At 38.9% G+C, this 21,485-nt stretch overlaps 1 protein-coding gene across 2 annotated transcripts in view; it reads right to left on the bottom strand.

The window, feature by feature from the left end:
- The window catches only part of LOC145980561 (uncharacterized), a 126,686-nt gene that overhangs the window by 4,477 nt on the left and 100,724 nt on the right, over window positions 1-21,485 (bottom strand). For both annotated transcript variants that reach the window (XM_083113588.1, XM_083113587.1), the window contains exon 3: window positions 4,428-4,596. In XM_083113588.1, the coding sequence (XP_082969714.1) occupies window positions 4,428-4,596 (169 nt within the window). The remainder of the gene's footprint in view (window positions 1-4,427; window positions 4,597-21,485) is intronic.

Raw genomic sequence — 21,485 nt, 5'->3', positions numbered from 1 at the left:
AGAACAAGCACATTACCAGAGAAAAACTTGAGTTAGTTTACAAAGTATATTTTGAACGTATTATTATTATTATTATTACTTACTACAGAAAACATATTTCGTATTGAAATACATGAAACATTTTCTGAAATATCCAAAAGAACAACAAATGAATTTTAATTAGAGAAGTTATTTTGAATACCGCAACACACAGCGATGTCAATTTACAATTAGGCATATGCATATTAAACATAAAAACTCCATCTTTCACTAAACTTTTTGTTCAAACGCATTCTGATAATCCGAACATTAAAGTGATTCTACATATTCCATAGCAAAAATTAAACAATTATTAGTTTGAAGGGATATGCAATTTACTTCTTTGAGATTTCTTTTGTAAACATATACTTCACTTTCATTGTCACATTTTCAATAATTAAACATTTTGTTATTTAAAAACTATAAAATAGCAGAAATCATACCTAGGTATACTTCCTATGATTGAGTACATCCACCTATATTTACAAATACCCACAATATATATATATACATACACACATGTTACTTTCCCCTATTATATAAGCCGGAAATAAATTGGCAAACATTTTAAACCAGTACGCGACAGGTCATTTACTAAATGGTTCTTTCAGGCTTGTTACTCCATCAAATTAATTTGACAAACATATTTGCACAGGTGACGTACGCATTTAGTTAGAAATTGCAGTAATACTGTGGGGAGGGATATGTATATGTTACTTAACATATGAATTATGAATCTCGTGATAGACCAATTACATTTGCATACATATACAATTGGTGGTTAACTGTACAATGGTAAAATTGGGAAGTGGAGTAAAAACGTTTTGTGGCTTTAAACTAGAAAACAGAGATAATTTGATAAATGAGTCCGAATTTATATGAGTTGCTGAAAACATCTCACATTGTGTTGTGGCAAATTTACATTAAGGAATCTTTTTAAAATGTAAATTGTGTACTATGAGTATATGTTAAATTTAGAATTTTGATCTACAGTCAAACGATTTCTTTTTTTCTTCCTTCTCTTCCACACTGTTTGGAAAGGCCTGTGTTTCTTCTCGAAATCGGTAATTGCTGAAAGTGTATATATGGGAATGTCGGGATGTTGATGCCGTAGTTTTAGCACAGATCTTCGCCTTCTTCCGAAAAATGAATTACGAGATACTAGGCTCACTGCGACAGCAACTCCGCCGGCCACTATAGCCACCATAGGCACAACAAAGAAAGCCCAAAACCAGGGGTTGCTGACTGACAGTGTGCCCAGCATTGGCGCCACCATCGCACCACCGTTAGCAGTAAAACCAGGTGATGATGCTAGTACTGGTGTGGCCGTTGGTGTGCCCGCAATCGGTAGAATAGAAGAAATTGGAAGGGACGGACGAGATGGCTGATTGCTAGTAGTCAGGGCCGTAGGCCTAATAGTTGTAGCTATTGGAACAGGAGTTTCTGTAACTTCTTCATAATCGTCATAAAGCGAAGGCGAGGAATCATTATTCACATTTCCTGTATTGACTACCGTAGCATGAGCAGCGGAGTTGACATTTATTGTAAAGTTTGTGCAAATGGGTTTTTCTCCACCTTCTGTGTCACTTAAGTGAACAGTGTGTGTTGGTTTCGCTGTGGGTGGTGGCCGAGGAGTAACAGGAACCAGAATTGTGTGAACTGGAGGAACAGTACCAACTGGTTGCAAATTGTCAACAATATTTGACCACGTAGTGTAAATGTTATTGGAAATCACGTGCGGAAGAGGGTCTCTGTGTATAATATGCTGGCTGAAAGGATTTGGTGGGGTCGAGACTATTACGTGAGTCTGTGGTTGACTTGGTATATGATGGTTGTTGATAGTCTGTGGTGAATTTGGTACATAGTGGTTGTTGATAGTCTGTGGTGGACTTGTAACGTGGTGGCTAATTATTTGGGGTGGACTGGTTACATGATGGGATATAGTCTGTGGTGGACTGGTAACATAGTGAGAAGTAGGCTGAGGTGTATTTGAAACATGTGAAAAAGTTTGGGGTGGACTGGTTACATGATGGGATATAGTCTGTGGTGGACTGGTAACATAGTGAGAAACAGGCTGAGATGGTCTTGAAACATGCAAGAAAGTTTGCGGCGGACTTGTAACATGATGGGAAAAAGTCTGTGGTGGACGTGTAACATGATTGGAAAAAGTCTGTGGTGGACGTGTAACATGATGGGAAAAAGTCTGTGGTGGACGTGTAACATGATGGGAAAAAGTCTGTGGTGGACGTGTAACATGATGGGAAATACTTTGCGGTCGAGTTGTAACTTCATTGGGAATAACCTGAGGTGAACTTGAAACGTGCGAGAAAGTTTGTAATGGACTTGAATCATGATGAGAAAAAGTCTGTGGTGGACGTGTAACATGATGGCTAATAATCTGTGGTTTACCTTGATGTACAATTTGTTCACTCACAGTTTGCTGTGGTCCTTTATGTATTGTTTGTTGGTGTATAGGTTTCTTGATAGGAGCTGGGAATTCAGGCTGAGTCACAATGATTGTTGGCTTGTTTATTGACCATGGTGTTGTCGCTACGTAGTCCTCTTCAGTCCACGCTTCGTTAAAATTAACAGGCCTTTTGATGACTGTAACTTGACCTGAAGAATATATCGGCCTCATTGTGGATGACCATCCACTAGTAGAACCTCCATGGTCATAGTAATGTGTAGTTCCATATTTAGCATCACCATTTTCATGTGATATTCTATCAATGCCAGAGTGTACGGGCTCAAGCTCCAAGAGCATGTTGTCAGGGTCTGTTAACGGTTTGGTGTTAAAATCAATTTTCGGGCTAGAGAAATTTAATGCGGGAGTTTTGAGATCATCTATTGTGTTGGAAAGAAAATCCTTCACGACATTTAAGACATTTTTCGGAGGATTCTTTTTGTGGGATTCGGACTCGTAGTAGAAGAAACCATCTGGAAAAACGACCTTCGTTCTACCCAGTGAATCGTTCATTTTGACGGAAGGAGACAATTCAACTTGCGCCCAATTTTCATTCAAGGGTTTTTTCTTGAAATTCACAAGACTGTCACTTAACGATTGGAACAAATTTGTCGCTATTTCATCAGTCGTTTTGGAATGAGTCTGCAGTGTCTTTCGAACATGCTTATCAGAGACAGTGTGGATTTTTTTGTATACTGTGGAGTTTCTGTACTTTTCTGATGAAGCATTTGCACCTTTCTTTTCTTCAGAAGTAGGTTTCGTTTTGGAACTTGAAACAGGCACATACTGTTCATATTCATCATGTTTGTGGCTTCTTTCCCCTTTATCAGGCAATGACCTATGCTTTCGTTTCTTTCGCTTCTTGGATCCCATAGGATATGGTGGACTTTGAGGCCAAATAGGATCGAATTTCGTCATGGGAGAATGTGCTGATAGGTCATGCAACATGTCAGTTTCTATCAATGAGGGATCGAATGAATTTCTTTCTGTCTGGTTACGAGCATATTCATTGTTATGACCGGTATTAACTGTAGTCGTGGCTTTGAAGAAGAACTTTGGGATTTTTCGGAGCTTAGGTTCTTCATTTACCTGGGAGATGTGACTGACCACTGTGGTATCAGATGGAGAGAGATATTCGTCCTTCGCGTTGGGAAAAATATCTGTGTTTGGTATCGAGTGTCCTTGTAGGTTTAACCATGACGGGAAGGCTGTTGTGGGTCTAACTGCTGTTGTTGCCTCTTCGCTTGGGTAATATTCGTCAACTCCATTTGAAACATGGTAAATCAATGGGTTGGCTGGGTTTAAGGTACTTGTGGTCTCTTTAAGGTACGGCAATTGTGGAACTGGAGTCCGTAAGTTGAGAGGAAACTTTGCAGTGCTGCCTGGTGGTACTTGTTGGCCATGTTTGAAATGGTTTTTACTTGGAAATCTTATGAGTTGGTTCCACATCATTTGACTTGGGATTATCTTGTGCTTCTTCTGATCCTCAGAAATGGAATTGACAAATTTTAAGAAGCCATGTGCCTTCTGCAAGAACTTCACTTGTTTAGACTCTCTGGTGGTCTCGTTTCTAGCAGGTATATTGATTTGTGGGGGCATTACTACAAGGCTATCTAGTTTTTGGTTTAAGAAGGCATCTAGAAGAAGCTGTCGCAGAAGGGCCTTGTGCGACTTGAATCTATGTCCGGGAGGACTACTGGGTGGATGGACTTTGATAGGAATAATCTCGTTACCAAGGGCTTCTTGAGGAGTCAAAACTTTGTATGGGAACTGATCTTGGGAAAAACTCTGAGGTGGAATAAATCCGGATCCAAAAATCATTTTGAACCGTGGCTTGCGCAGTCGGGAATGTTGTAAATGACCTGTCTCGTGCATCACGTTGGGCAGCCTCTGCAGGGCACAGCAGTTGGGGTGACCCACACCAAAATATCTACCCCCTCCATACCTGTTTTGTTGTGGAATTTCCCGGGGCTCTGGGGGAGGGTTCCACACGGGACGCCATGCCCCTGGTTGGAAATATGAGTCTCTGCTGGTCCATCCTCGATCCTCCGGTTTCTTCTCCGTCGGTGTCAGTCGGACTCTGTCATCCTGCGCCCTGTATCGTGGGATAGAGTCTGAAAAGAGGAAAAGGGCTGCGTTAGACTTTCAAACTTGTAGTTCTTCTGAGGTTTGACAATATTTTAAAAGCACAATGATAAATATGAACAATATCTTAGGATTAAAATATTTACATATCATTACTACTGAACTCCAGAGTATGTTCGAAATAAGAATAACGCACTAAATGGAACTATGGTTAAGTAGTTACACTTAAACCGGTGTTGTCGACATGACAAATATTCACACAGCAAATAAAATAAAATACAAACTAGAGTTAGGAATAGAAACAATTGATATTGACATGTCTTTGCTGTTACTGTGATTAATCTAGGTGTCACGAAAAACATTGAACTCTAATACTTGAATAAATTTCTCTTCCACAGATAGAACATATGCTTTGGGAGATGTTAAGTTTAATTATAAAATAATTTAGTTTAAATTTTTTTCAACAAAAACGTAAAATTCATATCGCTACTGCTACGGATCTTCACAGAACACAGGCACTGATTTTAATATCACGTTGTTCCATCCGTTTAATGGCGATTGTGGCCTGAGTACAGATTGCAGAACAATAGAGCAAGCATGTATAATACATATTGCCTCACTATGAATTAATCCTCTAGTCTCTTTACAGTTTTCTTATTTGTGTGTGTGTGTTGTTGCAATTTTTTCAAGGCCCCAATTTCAATTATCTTTCCGTTTTCTCATCTTACTGTGTTTTTATAGTGGTAAATGTAAACAGTATCCCTATCTACTGACTGCTGTCAAGCCTTAAAGTTCATAAAGGCAATGTGATACTAATGGGAATGAAATTTTGGTAACATTGAACCACGTTCGATGGTATTTAATAATAGCCAGCTGTCAATGTCCTACGGTTATCCGTTTTCGCAGTGATTAATTTTCCTTCTTTACAGGCTAGTCTCTTCCTTTTCTTCCTAAAACGTATTCTTGGATTAAGTTATTAAGTACTTCGCATGTCTTAATATACTGGTCAAAAAAAGTTTTGCATATAACAAAATTTTAATTTTCTGCATCTCAGAAGCCACACATGTCGATACCTCCGACTAGGGAAATGAAAGTACAAAACACAAAACATAGTTAAAGAACATTCTGAAAGATATAACCAAAGAAACAAAAGAAACAACGTTGCTTTACTAACCAAAGTAAGATGCAGCAAAAAGATCACTAATTACCAAGGTGAGTAAACCTATCAGAAACCCCTCACCCTCTATTCAGTAACGTGTGTGGCCTCCACGAACACGACGGAGCATGCTGAGAACCAGGTTATACAATGCTTTTTGTGGAAGATTGTCCCATTCCTGAATGGCAGCGTGTATCAGTTCACGTAGGGTTTGTGGTGGGTGAGGGCGGTTTGCAATGGCACGTTTCAGAAGGTGCCAGGCATGTTCGATACAATTGATATCGGGGCAGACTGGTGGCCACTCCATCAGACGGATTGCATGCCTTCGAAGGAAAAAGTCCACTGAACGGGCACGGTGAGGACGTGTATTATCGTCCACCAACGTGAATCCTGCACCAACATCCTGCGAAAATGCCCTAACGACGGGTCGAAGAACACTGTCCTGGAATGTCTGTGCATCCATAGTACCCTGTATGTGAACTAATGGCGTCCAACGACCCAACATGATTCCTGCCCAGAACAGTACCGAACCACCCTGTTGCTGGAAGCGTTTCACCATAAACGATTCTTTGAACCGCTGCCCATTTGCTCTCCAGACACGTATAGTGTTGTCATCGGGATGCAGACTAACCCATACTTCATCTGTAAACAGTGTTTGTGACCACTCTTCCGGGGTCCACTTTTCATGTTGTCTAGCCCATCTTACGCGTAGTGCCCTATGGCATGAATCCCTATATAGTCAATCGATATCGCACCGTTTGGGTGGACACCATGATCCCTGAGGCCTCACGGAGCTCCTTCTGGAGTTGGGTTGCTGTGGACGTAGGACGTCTGCGCGCAGAAATACGGATATGCCTGTCTTGTGCAGTCGTTGTTTTGCGTGGTCTTCCTTCTCTGGGCCTATCTGCTATTGATTGGGTCTCCTGGAATTTCTTCCACACTCTAGAAACGTCACTTTGATTACAGCCTACCCGATGTACTACGTCCACTTACTTCATAGCTTCCTGTAGTAGTCACTATTCTGATTCTATCCACTGCCGAAAGTGTGTTTCGTGGCATTTCTAAAATGTAAACTTACACCATGACAACCATTACAACCTTCCTTGAGACGTCCAGTCCTTTATACTCCCCCTTCTTACGAACTGCCAGACAATCGGTGGGTGAATCACGAGGTTAAAACGTGAAACATGCTTTAAAACCCCGCCACAGACATGCATCTGCTCTTTTGTGTGTTGAATTGGCCTTTGGTTCATGTGTGCGCTTCAAAGGTATTGAGATTCGTGGCGCCAGTGATGCAAAATATTAAAAACTTGCAATATGAAAACTTTTTTTGACCAGTATACATGTTCTATTTACATCCTTTAATTGTGCATGTTGGAGAATGTTGCGTGATCGATTCAGAATCTTACTTCAGCAGATTCTTTGTTCGAATCCCGGTTCGAGCATGTGTTGTTCATTGCATTAGTTCTTTCAACTATTTAATTGATTGATTGAGTTGATACATTTTATTTCGCTTTTTGTGCTAATTTTGGCTAATTTGCGAAGATGGGATGAGTGATGGTATGATGAAATTGATGAATGGACACTTACAAATATCCATGCTCAGGCCGGGATTCGAACGCGTGGCCCCTGGCGTCGTAGCGCGATGTGCTAACCACTCCGCAACGGGAGCCTATCAACTATTTAACTAAATCATCGTTCGTCCTGATTATCATCAATCTAAATGGATAGGAACTAAGGTGGGCTGATTTAAATCAAGATTTAAATCAGGTGATTTTTTTTAAGAAAAAAAAACTGATTTAAATCACGTTAAATAAATAATTTATAGAATAATGTACATAAGGATTTTGTAGATATTAGAATCAACTTTGTTGAAAGTACATTCATCTCGTAATCATTTAATGGTGTTTATTAGGCTTTAAGAAAGGAAAATAAAGGATACAAAATATATGTACTGATGTGGTGAAGCTCATACGAAAGAAAATGTAAACACACTTACATTTCTCTTAATTTAAAGTTGAATTTTTAAAGGCACAAATAGCAAACATGTCGTTTAGAAAAATATACAAAATACTAATAGTTTCATTATCATAAAACTGTAAATAAACATGGCAGCTCGTAGGTTTCAAACTATCATTAAAAAATTGCCAAAATCCAGCTACAAATACTATAAAAATATTTGAGTTAATATTTTAAGTTACAATTGCAGAGTACATCCAGAATGCTTTATTTTCACTGGAAGAAAAGTTACTGAAATTATGTATGATAGTTTCGTTAACACACTCAACAAATATTTCGATAGTAGGTTCATATATACAGTATCAGAAACACAAATATGTATATTTATCGTACATTAATGTTTTATTTGATATAATCAAACTGTTCAAATATTTTACAGGGTTGTTTACTAGAAAAAACCTTTCATAAAAGGTATGTATGGTGCCAAAAATTGAGCAAATTCCCGTCACACTAGTATGACCAGATTTTTACTTTTGAAACGAAGTCTGTTTCGAATATTCCGTAGTTCCTTCCGTCTTGATAATCTTTCATCTTAGTTATTCCAGCGTTTTAAATTTCCAATGTTACCAGTATCACGGTCCCCACATACAGCAATGGTAGGGCCTTGTTTCACCACAGTTATTGTGAGATAATTTTCGTAATATTTCTGGCTGCTGTGTATTTTCAACTTGCGAGCCAGTAATGATTCAAGAAGCTACCAATTAAGGAGCGAGCTGCTGACGTCATCTTAAGCCAGCACCTATCACTAATCCTCTTGCTCACGCTCTAGGCTGTTGGTAGACTCGCTAACTGGCATAGGTTGGAGTTCCGAAAGCATAACAATCAACACAATTTAATGCTCTCTGGCAAGTTCTACGGCAAACGCCAAAAAATATGTCGGGTAGGCCATATTAAGAATCGGGTCATATTGGGACATATGTTTCGTATGTAGATCCGGCAACATTGGCGAAAGAACCAGTGATTTGATTTCGGTCGGTGAGCAGCGGTGACCTTTTTCTGGATCGAGTGCTACGATCTCTTCCATGGTCGTGCATTATTCGCTACGCACAGCCACGGTAACATGAAACCCGCAGGATAAGAATACAGCGATATACCGGGCAAATCCAGTTTCAACGAAACTGATGCAATTTGAAAGAGCACTGAGAAACCGAGTACCTGTGACGAATGTACATGCCGAGAGATTTTAAAAAATCGTTGACCGAAACAATCAAGGTCATACGGTCTTTCACGTGCTCAACCTAAATCTACACCCACTTCTGGTAAGATACGTGCTGGTCCTAATCCACAGAACCCACAGGCATCTAGTACAGTGGAATGCACAAGTATCGCTCAGCAAATTGTCCATGGCCATTTTCATTGCCTTTTCTTTTACACGGTACAGAAGTTGTCAGCAGCTTCTTTGGCGTTTTTATCAATTCTTAGGCAAGGGTATAAACATGGTGGGGGACAATATCCCAATTTACAGGGTCAACGAAGTTAGAAGTAAGGTGTGTTTTATACAGCGTATATTGATACACTTGTATGTTGAATTGTATCTCATGCATCCCACTGTACTGGTAGGTGTGGGCACTGGGGCAAATATTTTGTGCGAGACCTATCGGTGTCCTATCAGGGGCGTCGGAACTTATTTTGGAGTGGGGGGCAGGTTTTCTATCAACCAGTTTTTACAATCTCATTGCCCCATATATATATATATATATATATATATATATATATATATTAATAAATAGCTTATTTTATTTTATTGTTATATATATATTTATTTATTACATAAGTAATAAATATATACTTATTGAATATATGAATATCCACAGCGGCGAAGAGATAAGAGAAGGCCCAGAGACCTCTTTTATGGAATATTTTATTACTTATAATTCCATTAAACGGCTGTTAATATATGAAAACTGAAATTTTAGGTCTTAATATAATTACCGCAAATTTCCACCCCTGCCTTGTACTCGATCTTCGCATGCAGTGAAGCATGATGGTATTGGGGTATTCCTTTAATGATTATAGTAACATAACTGAAAACGAACTACTTTTAAAATGGTGCGAAGTACACGTGCAAACGTATTGAGAAAATCCATGCTTCTGAAGCTTTCTGATCGATGCGTTAAAAAGAAAGTTCCCAGTGGCCGTGTTCTCATTTACCATTTCATCATTTTATAAATTTTAGTATAATTTTAACAAAAACGTCGCATGCTAAAGAAGAATTACATGAATGAAAGAGTTAAAAGGAATAATTTAATGATAGATTTAGTTTATTTTACTTCACTTTTCTACCATTTTTGGCTGATCGCGTAGGCAGTCGATGAGATTGGGACAATATGGTATCTTTTATTTGGTAAGCGCTATATTTTTCATATTTCGTATAAAACATTTCTGATTCTAAAATGGCGTAACAAATCGATTCTTTCAACTTTTACTGATATTTTCAAACCCCAGACTGCTATTCAGAGATTAATATTGAGAAATGAAACTATCAGTAATTTTTGAGTATTTCTAGGCTAAAGTTTTGCAACGAAGGCTTTCAAATATAGTGCATAGTTGGATAGGGCCGAGGTGTCAAATATGGGGCAAGTCGCCACGCTACGCCAACAGCTTAAAAATTAGTTATTTTGATCTGCAATTATCGTAGCAGCTAGGTACTTGGTATTGCGTTTGAATGAAATCAGTCTGAGCTTTACATGTCCTTTCAGATCAATGGCCCCTCTTAGATGCTTCAGATTTGAGAGAAGAATCTAAGACTGAAAGCGATCCACCCCCACTACCCCCTAAAATATCATGCCCCGACCTTGCCACCTAAAACTAACCTCTCAACGTAAAAATAAATCACCCGTGAACATAAGAATGAACGGTATTACCTCTCTCTGAGGTCTAAAACTAAGCCATCAGCCCTAATCATGACGTTTAAAAGAAACAGTAAACTTTTAATAAATCTAAATGACCAAGAAATAAAAGTACCTCCCTTCCCACGAGAGGAGGTGGTTCATACACTCCAAAGATTGCAGCGTTAAACCCCGAAAGGGCAGAAAACTGATGGTGTATCGGAACGATACTTGTCTGTCTCTAGTCTCGTCTTTTTATGTCCTTTCACACAGAAAATAGTAAAGAAAACATAAGGAGAGAAGTAAAACTTACCAATCGCTTGATTCGATATCAGGCGACTATAATTGCAGTGCACTGATGCGCGATCTTGCAGTCGGTCTACTTGGTGTGCAAGGAAATCCAAACTCATGACTACAATTTGCAGTTCAAAAGCCGAAACACGCCTTCCGCAGTTATTCTACTCTGAACAATGACCGGGTCGTCTGACCAAGTCTAAAGGAAAGGAAAGGGGAGGTTAGCCCACACTTGAATTTCCAAGAACTTACAAGGTGCACCTTTTCTCATGGCCGATGACCTTTTTGACAGCAAGGGGGTCTCAAAGAAAGCTCGTATTTTGAAAGTGCACCGGAAGATTTAAATTTAAGTTGTCCTCTGTGCCTTTCCACAGGGCATTGTTACATGCGAGCGCACTTATGTAGGTACAAAACCTAGCAGGCTTCAAAGCAAAACTTGGAAACAGAAGCAGCGAATTCCTACGGGGATACTTGATTTGCAGAGACCTGACTGCGATGTCACGTGCTTCTTGTTGTTAACGGAAACTTGAGTGCACGTTCACAAATCTAGTGCAAAAATATTTTTCCAAATATTCTTTACAACCAAGATAAGTTGATATATGTAGTCTCATTTGTTAGGGCGTGACTGGGGGAAGGGGAGCAAAAAGACAATCTTGCCCCTCCTCTGTGGCTTCTTGGCAATACTGAAAGGACTTGTGGGTAGAGGCGGAACAACCAAAGGATGGACTTTCATTTCTTGGCCATTTAGATTCATTAAAAGTTTCCTGTTTTTTTTAAACGTCATGTTCATAGCTGATAGACCTCATAGAGAGGTAACACCATTTATTCTTATGTTCACATGTGCTTTTGTTTTTTAACCCGTGCTAATAGCACCGTGCCATGTAGGCACATTTAAGGGATGTGGAAGTAGGGCTCACACATTTTTGAGGTGATGTCATCAGCACCATGCTTCGGCTGCATTTACCCCCAGGCACCCATTGATTTTAGGCTGGGTGGGCCCGGGAGCCGCTTTTGCGGGGATAAGACCGGAAGAATTCCAACCTTAGATCACCTACCACGAAATCGAACCCGAGTCTCGGCGTGGTAGTCAGACGCACTACTCTCTAGACCACCGCGTCGTCTGGCATTCGTCTCGAATTTTTCCCCACCTTCACCTTTTTACCTAGAAGGCTCAAGCTCCACCTGCCCCAATGGTTCGGAGCCCTTGTATCCATGAATGTAGTTGCAGATGGAAAAGAAGAGATTTAAAATTAGGCTGCTCTCTGCCCCCTTCCCATCGTGGTACGCGGGGTTTATTGTTTCACACCGACCGCATCTGTCAGTAAAATCGAAGCGGCGAATTTCTAAGGGGATAATTCCACCTTACACTTGATTTGCGGAGACGTTTCCGCGATTCTTATTTGCACATGGATCTTTCTGTCATGTACTTCTTGCTGGTATCGAAACTTGAGTCCACGTTCATTTAACTAGTGCAAAAATATTTTTTATTTTTTTTAAAACGAAACACAAGCTGGAAAAAATATAGTCTCATTTCTAGCACGCGACTATTTTGACTATTTTGCCCCCTCGATGATGAGTGGGGGGCAAGTTGCCCTCTCCCTCCCGGCTCCGACGTCCCTGTGTCCTATGTAGTAACACTAGCCTATAATGTGCATGCCACTTAGATATTTTTAAAGGTTGGTATATGTTATGGGTTCCAGTCTAGATTTGCCGCCAATTCAATACTTGTTAAACCTATCTCCGTGTCGGAGTGGTTAGCAAGGCACGCACGCACATTCCGGGTTCAAATCCCGCCTTTAGCATGGTTGCTCTTTGTGAGTGTCCCTTCATCAATTCCATCATCGCTCATCTTAGTTTTCACGATTAGCCAAGTGCGTCATAAAGGCGAATTAAATTAAATCAACAATACTTGTTAAATCTAACGTTCTTATGGGAATAAATATTTTTTTAAAAAAACTATCATGCATAAGAAAAAGAATGAAATAATTGCAATTCCATAAATTACTGTTTCTCATCTGAAACAGAAATGTTCCATAAATTTGTAATTAACTATTAGTTGAAGGGGTCAGAGCGAGAATCATTTCCAAAGAAATGACATGGGGAACGACATTGTAGCGACACTTGTGCACATGATGTCATCTGCTTCATGGCAGATTTGTTTTATTTCGTGAACCTCACATTGGGTAAATCAAATTGAATGAAGCTAGTGATGGACATTTTTCCTTTTTTGCCATTTTTGTCTTGCATTCGACTGTACCAGGTCCGAAAATATGTGTTCATGCCTTACTTTGGGTGCGTTTTGTAATACGTCATTCAAATATGTGATACTGTTCGTTAGGAATCAATGACCAAACACTTATAGATATCGCAATGTATTAAAGACCGATATTGTCGATTGAAGAACTTGGCAACAGTGAGAGAGTTTTGGTAATTTGTCATCTTACGTGCTTGCAACATTGCTATTGTGTGCCATTTAGGAAAGAAGTCTGCATTCTCGTATTTATGAGTTGTACGAATAAACGTTACCGCCATTATTTCTACATAGTACAACTATCAATCAGGATGTGGTAAACAAGTGTAACAAAACAGCAAACATTCTTACCTAAAAATACCGGTGAGTTTACAGATACTCTATGTACAGACAAGGGGTCGGGTACCCTATTCTACACCCTCGATTTTTCATTTTTTTTTCATTATGAAGATTATGTGATCCTAATTATGAATAAAAAAACAATTGGAGCGCGGAAAGAAGTATTTACGACTGTACAGCAGTTTAAAGTTGAGATTTTGTCGTTTGAAATTGTCGAGTCCAAATTTCCCACCGATTCCGGCCTCCGCCCCTGGGGTAATTGACTTACCGCCCCCTACCGCTACCGCGGCCCCGCCTTTATCTATAGAGTCCATTTTAAAGGCATGTTAGAAATCGGCCGGAGTCACCTGCCCCCAACACTATTTCTCACTGTTTTCCGCATTGACACATGAAGATACCAAAAACGAAGGCTAAAATTAAACCTAAGAAGGTAACTTACATCTTCTTACCAAGGCCAGGCACTGAATTGCGGGTCGAAGTTAAATTTGTAAGTCCAAAAATGAAGTAACTCCTACGTTGAAAGTCCTTGTTGTCCTTTTCCACAGAATACCACCCTCCACTCCCTTCCCATCATAAAAATAAGAAGTCGCAAATTATCCCATCCCACAAGTCATTTAGAAAATACAACCCTCCCCTTTATGGCCTGCAGTTGCCAAAAATAAATAATTAATTCCAATTTCTGAAGTCGCATTAATGAAATCCAATGTCTGAAATGTTCAATCCGCCAATATATCACACAAATAACATATCGCAATCCCAAATGTTCCCATTGCACAAGTCAATCATAAGAAGAAAAAGAAAAAAAACAGCCGTGCGCCTGTAACATGAATCCATCATCCGCCATGATAGAAGTTCTGAAAAACCTTTTTGACGTTACGCAAGGAATTTTAATTTTATAAAAAACGTAAGTTTCGTAGCACGTAGATCTAAAAAAAAAAAAACTTCCGCGCTATTTGCAAACACTGTTTGTTATGAGGAGCTAAATATTTTCACGAAATATTTGAAATGTGCCTTAAATCGGAGGTGTAGAAAGGGGTAGCCCAGACAAGTTTGCACGAAGTGTATTTCATACAGATTAAATCCTTGATATTTCGTAAAATGTCTGTCTATGCAGGTGTAAATCTCGCAGGGAAATGTCCGGTCACTGCAAGATTGTTGAAGACGAAAGTGTTAGGACAGAACGTAAAGGCAGGCCAGTGATCGACGGGGTTCAGGGAGAAGTGAGAAGGGGGAGGGAGGGGTGTGGTCGAGGCTGTGAGGATTACGAACAAGGTAAGCTTCATATTCCCTTTTGACTTCGAGCTGCACATTGTCGAGATCAAAATGATATGACGCCTATGAAGGTATTCAGTGTTTGCTCGTTCTTTCATTTGGTCAAGCTCGTAGCTCAGTCGCAGAGAAATTGCGTTGTGTTAAATTAAGCTTTGTTTTCTTTTCTTTCAAGCACTCCTTACGCAGATCTTGCCTGTAGCAGTAAACGAATTGTAGACAATAATTTAGTTCACGAAACACATTTTGTCAGAATTTTGCTTGGAAGTTGCAGAAACATGCTTTTTGCATTTGGCATAAATGAATGGTTTCCCAAAAGCCAATTTTAATTGCTGATTTATATGTAAATACATATATGAAGGTCAAATCAGTTATACTTTGTATTATCCTTGCACATCATGGCATGTAGACTCTAAAAATTCAGTTTTTATTTTCCATATTTGTACATGTACGTATTAGGTTCTGGCTCGTATTTTACATACGTATTTTAGTTATTTTTACATATTATTTCCATACTTCAGAAGATTTATCAACATATGCTTCATATTCGCGGAATAACTAACTACATGTCCCCGTGTGACCAAAGGAGTTTGGTGATTTTCTTTCGAATAACTGACAGTCCGAAGTGATGTTAAACGAACGAAAGTTTACGATCCTTTTTATATGTTCTCCAATTGCGTTAATGACAAGTTTTCTGTCATCCGAACAATAATAGTTTTTTTTTTTTTAAATTATACCTCCCAACTGTTTGCTTTTGCTATTGTAAAACACTTGAAATTGTTTATTTACAATTGTTGTCAACAATAGAGAATGAGGGCTCAAGCATCTGCTCCTGGTTGTTAGTTGTTACAAACGTTATTTTGGCAATGTTGGAAGAGTGTCCCAAGTCGAGCAGCCCATCGATAACCCCACCCTCGCTACTAGTTGCTTGCCCGACAGCAGCGCCAGAACCAACGATTTTGTGGCAGACGTACGGGATTCGCTTCTCTTCAAGACAGTCACAGCAATAGTTACAATGCTGAGACTGTATTTTATGTATCTCGTGTAGCGTCTTGTATTATGAAAAAGGTAAACTTTTACAATTTTAAGTCCATATTTAACTCCATATTTTGGTGAAAATAACTAATTATGTATTTACATATTTAGCACATTTTTACTACATATAAATCGGTTCCTTGCTGATTACATTCATTAAGATAACGTGCAAACTGTGAAAATTTATGTAATGTATGGTGTTTTATTGTGATTTGTCAACACATTTCATTATGTCTCCTCACATTACCTTATTATCACAGTGATTATATTTAGGTCAGTGCACAATTTTATTTTTATGCATTATAATTTGGGTTATCTCTTCAGGCGTTGACTGTATGATATAATACTCGTTACCTCCGAGTTCCCGTTCGTTCCAAATTTCTAGTTTCTGATTCTTATACAGAGCAAAAAGTAATGAGGAAATTAGGCTAGACTGCACAATCGACCCTTGTGTTTTACCGTTCGAAAGTAAAAAAAAATATTGTGCGCTAATAGTACGTATTTAACACTTCGAATTGACACTGTGCATTTCTCAATTTGAAGTTACATTTCTATTAAATAATAAAAAAAATTACTACTACATTACTTGCCATAGCTGGTTTCCTTGAACCTAATCCATGTTGTAAACACACAGTATTGCCAGGTTGAACTTTGGTTTTCAACGTGAATATATATGCGAATTTCCACAGGAATTGAACTTTTTTATAATCATGTTTTCATTCAAAGGGACTCTATATAAAAATGCGGGAAGGGGGCGGTAGGTCAATTACTCAAGGGACGGAGCCCGGAATCGGGGGTCAATTAATACTACTTTTTTCCACTTCCAATTGTTTCCTCACCTTAAATTTTACATTTCTGGAATCCTTGATTCATACCCTTCCCAATGATGTATCATACATATTTCTATTAAGAAGCGTCGATTCGACATCCTTACCGGAAATTAACGTACTCAAGTGTTCAAGTACCCTAGATTGAAATTTTAGGTTCTGCAACGTTCACGCAAGATTTTTATATACACTTTCTTTTTTCGATTCTGTGTAAGCTGACTTGGGGAATTCATTTGTATTATGGGTACTTTGATGCATTGTTTTATTATGGTGATCGCACAATATTGAATCTCCTGTGGTTAACTTTTAGCCACTGTTGAACTACAAATAGAGATACATGATGTTAAACTCAATACCTATATTTAACTAATGTATTAGTTAATTCTTGTAGAATTTAATGAGCGTTACGTATAGGATCACTATATTTAATATAGCATTTGAAAAATGAAGAAATTTAAGCAGATTTCGGGGTACGAATAAATAATTCACATCATTTTATTAAAATTAATAACAATGTTTGATAAATACTAATCACTAGGGCTACGATTTTCATGCAAATCCATCTTTTTTTGGTAAGAAAGAAACGTTGCATAAGTAGATACGAACTTGTTTTACACGTAAGTGAATTGATTGGGATGGCTTTGTTAGGGCATTTTTTTTGCATGTTTTGACCCTTTTTGGAGAAAAGGTCATTTTTAAAACTTTTTATACCGTTTAAGTCATTTCGGCCTTTTAAAAGTCATTTTATGTATTTTTCTACATTTTTGTGAAAGAAGGAGCATTTTACATGCAAATGTAACCCTTTGAAGGAGAGAGGTACCTGACTCTCTTCTCATTGCCTTCAGCGCGGTTCTGAAGGACTGTGTTTGAAGAAACAAAGAAATTTTGTGCAGTATTGTTGACACAAGCTGTTGTGTAACAATTCAGCTCAAACAATGTGATTTTCCCCTCCATCAGTAAATATATTGTCGACAGACGGATTATTGTTAAAAAACAAGGGGTACAAAGTTATGTGCTCTGTATCGGACATTTTGTCAGGGAAGCAATTTGCACTCCATGGAATTCAAAGTGACTTAACAGCAAATGATATTGTTCATTTCAAGTACGCTCCTTTTGTGTCTGTGGAAGTCCGTGTACAATGCTCTCTTGTCCGAACACTGACATTCACATTTGAAAATTTTCATATGATTTTCGTTGTGTACTGCAACTCAGTACTTAAAGTCTAAAAGATGACAAAAAGTGAACTTTCTTACTTGTGATACCATACGCAATGAACATGTGATAGATACTGTAACGTTAATTTGTAATATGAATTTCTTTTGGTAGTTTATAAATTTGTATTACAAATCTTTCAGAATTTTTTGGTCATTTTTCTAAGTTTATAGGGCATTTTTTCTTGCACGTATTAGGTAATAAATGCATTTTTTAAAGGTAATTTTTTGGCAATTTTAAGGTCATCAAATTCCTACCGTAATCACATCATAGTTGCTATGTAAATCTCTCCCAGTGATTCGCTTTCCAATTTAAACTGTAGGTCCAGCACATACAAATGTACGGTAAATTATTCATAATAAAAATTTTGTGGTGTTCCCAGCGTCATTGACATGCCGATAAACGCAACTGTTTCACACTTTTGCGTATCTCTTTTCGTCGATTTGAGTATTTCAAATTAATTTTTAGGCACCCCTGTGTCGCTTTGCTCGCCAGAAATAAATATAAAACATCTGAATGAGCAAACATTTATAGTGACGTAGAAGACAGACGTCCTTTCGATTTCACGTTATAAATTTGCAAAATTAAGGTTATGCGATGAGATAAACAATAATGTTTGCCCCGAAGAGGACTAAATGGCATTTGAGAGAGAAACTGTTCAAGATATGGGTCAACGGGCCTCCCCGATGGCGAATTAGTAACACTGTCGCATTGTAATGAAGGTGTCTCAGGTTCGATACCCAATGTTTCACAGTGTACACAGTGTTTCGCATTTCACTTTATACTGTACGTCTAGTCCAAATTATCACATCTGAACATAGAGTGGACTTAAAAACAATCAACAATATGTGGGACAAACAGACCAAATGAAGAACCAATTTCATCATATCATGACTCATCCTCATCTTCACGATTAGCCAAAAGGTGGCAGAAAAGCGAAGAAAAAGAATCAATCAAGACCAAATAAAGTACTCGATCGTCAAACATTTAGCTACCATCAATTTCATCATTTCACCACCCATCCTCATCTTCGCGATTAGCCAAAAGTAGCAGAAAAGCGTATTAAAAATAAACATATCAATCAATCAACCGAACTTAGCTACCAACCTTGTCCTTGCAAATCGTCAACGCTGAAAGTTGTTCTGATAATTTTCAAACATGATCTAAATTTACCTTCTAATTGTTCTAATTGCTGCAATACCTCTTCACGTTTCACAAACTTGCCTATGAACCCAGCCATCTTGTATTTCATTTCATGACCCTCATGATATAGGGACTCGTATTACCAGTGGCGTAGCGTTATAGTACGCCCGTACGCCCGGCGTTCCCAGATTTAAAATTTCAAAAATGCTAAAATGCTGTGATTATAAAGTAAAACGTGACTAATTTCAAATATGTTTGACCTTCATGGCATTATAATAGCTATTTTTCGCGATCCGCTTGCAACGCTCCACTCTCAACACTCGTTCTAGCATCTCTTTTCAATGCCTTTCCCGGCCGAACGCCGAGCAGGTTCGGCGTACGTACATGACTCCTATATTCCTTGCTGCCTTTATGGAGGGAAAGCTTCCATTTCTACAGCACGCGCGTAAATGGGCTCTCTTACGCTGGCGTACGAAAGGTCTACCGTGATTGGTTCATGTGACCCTTCCTGCCTTCTGAAGCAGACTACAGCGGTAGAATTCCTACCCCGCTCTTCGCGCTCATGCTATGTGATGCTACAATACGCAATATTGACTGACGTAACTTTACCAATCTCAAATATACTGCTTCTTAATGGTCACTGCATTGTATGATTTATCGCACGAACAGCGATGTGCATTAGAAACTAAAAGATCAACACAGTTTTTGTGAAGGAAGTTGGTGAAGTCCTCGTGGTAGAAATTCAGCGTGTTGCTGCTCTACCACTTAACCCGCAAAACTATTGATTTTTTTATTGTATTTTTTCGTTATTATCTAACTGCTTAATATTGTGTCAATGGAAATGTTTAGCATTCATTTGAAAACTCTTAACATCGAATGGTCTCTGGACAAAATTATTTTAAAATGTTTATCAGCATTCTCAAGATGTAATAAACAGTGGTCTGAATTACTAATCGGCACTGTTACGTCAGTAGAGTGTACGATATTTGGATCATCCACTCTGCTTTGCACAGTGCGCCAAGACAACAGAGGTCCCTGGTTCAAATCCCAACGTGAACGCGGGTGTTCTTTGTCAGTGTCCTTTCATCAATATCATCACTCATATTCATATTCGCGATTAACCAAAAGTGGTAGAAAAGCGAAGTAAAATAAACCAAATCAATGAGTAGTTGGATCAACCACAACAATGACGTCTGCTGTTGTTCAAAGGCGCTTGTGATTCAGGTAGGTTTTCTAATAACTTGCGTCATGCAGAAAGGTATAAAACACCAGAGTTCAAAACATTTGTGGCATAGTGAGGCATCTAATTGTCTAGCTAAAACATACATGGATGATGTTTTATTGAAAACCCAGCTGACTTCAGGCAAATAAACAATACCTGTGGCGACTAATACCATAAGTAAGTTATTAAGCAAGAAAGGGCCAACCCTTCCTTCGGACTTGGCGTTCCCACCCGAAATGTCCATGCTACGCCACTGCGTATTACAAGTGCCTGCCAAACTCTTTCAACTCGACAAGATCATGCGAGACCAATTTGAAAAGAAAGACAGTTGTTTTCGTCGATGAGGAGATAAACTTTATCTTTAATCTCAATTTATTCCAGCGAAATGGAAGCAGTTTGTTGGCTTTACAGGTTTTATTTCGCCAGAAGTTGATACTAATTATTTTAGCCACGAGATACGCTATCTTGAGTTAAGATTTATTACCGTTACTTGAGGATCGCATCACGCGAATTTAAAACAAAATTTCATTTGCTTTCCATTACAATGGAAGAGTAAATTCAGTGACCGAACGAGCATTTCCCATTCTGATTATTAGACAACTGTGAGTAGGAAACACTGCGACAGAACTTCCCAATCTACGGCCCGCTGGCCACATCGGGTCAGTTATTGTCATCTTGGTGGCCGCCTTAGCACTTATAAAATCTCTAATTTTATTTTGAGACATTAACTTTAGTGTAAGTATGATGTAAAATGGCCAGGGGACTCGGATTCGAATCCCGGCCTCGACACGGATGTTCCAGATATCTAGGGGGGGGGGGCAAGTGCCCCCTGGCCGCGGAGCCCTTGTTTGTGAGTTCCCGTTTATAATCATCCTCATCGTCACGATTATCCAAAAGTTGCAACAAAAGACACTAAATAATAATCAAATCAAGCATGAAACCAAGGTTGATGCATTCTGATAAATCGGTTAACACTTTTAAACGTGTAATAATAACTCATGCGTTTTTCGTGCATCACACGAACAGCAGCTCGTAAAAGTACCCTTTGATGCATTTCTGAGCATGTTTATCCACAAAATGTGCATCATTAGCAGTTTATGCACTTTAATGGAATTGACATTTGTATGGTTCTGTGTGTAGTTTCTTAGCTCTGCATGCACAATGAAGGGCCTCCCCGATGGTGCAGTGGTAGCGTCGTCGTCTTGTAATCAAAGGGTCCGGGTTCGATACCGGTGGAGGCACATAGTGGTTTGGATCCCACTATAAACTGTAGGTCCAGTCCCAATTAGCCTTTCAGTGCACAAAGTGGACTTAAAACAACAA

Source organism: Lepisma saccharinum, chromosome 28 (genome assembly GCF_977018435.1).
Source record: "Lepisma saccharinum chromosome 28, izLepSacc3.1, whole genome shotgun sequence".
Lineage (NCBI taxonomy): Eukaryota > Metazoa > Arthropoda > Insecta > Zygentoma > Lepismatidae > Lepisma > Lepisma saccharinum.
This window is presented reverse-complemented; position numbering and strand designations above follow the sequence as displayed.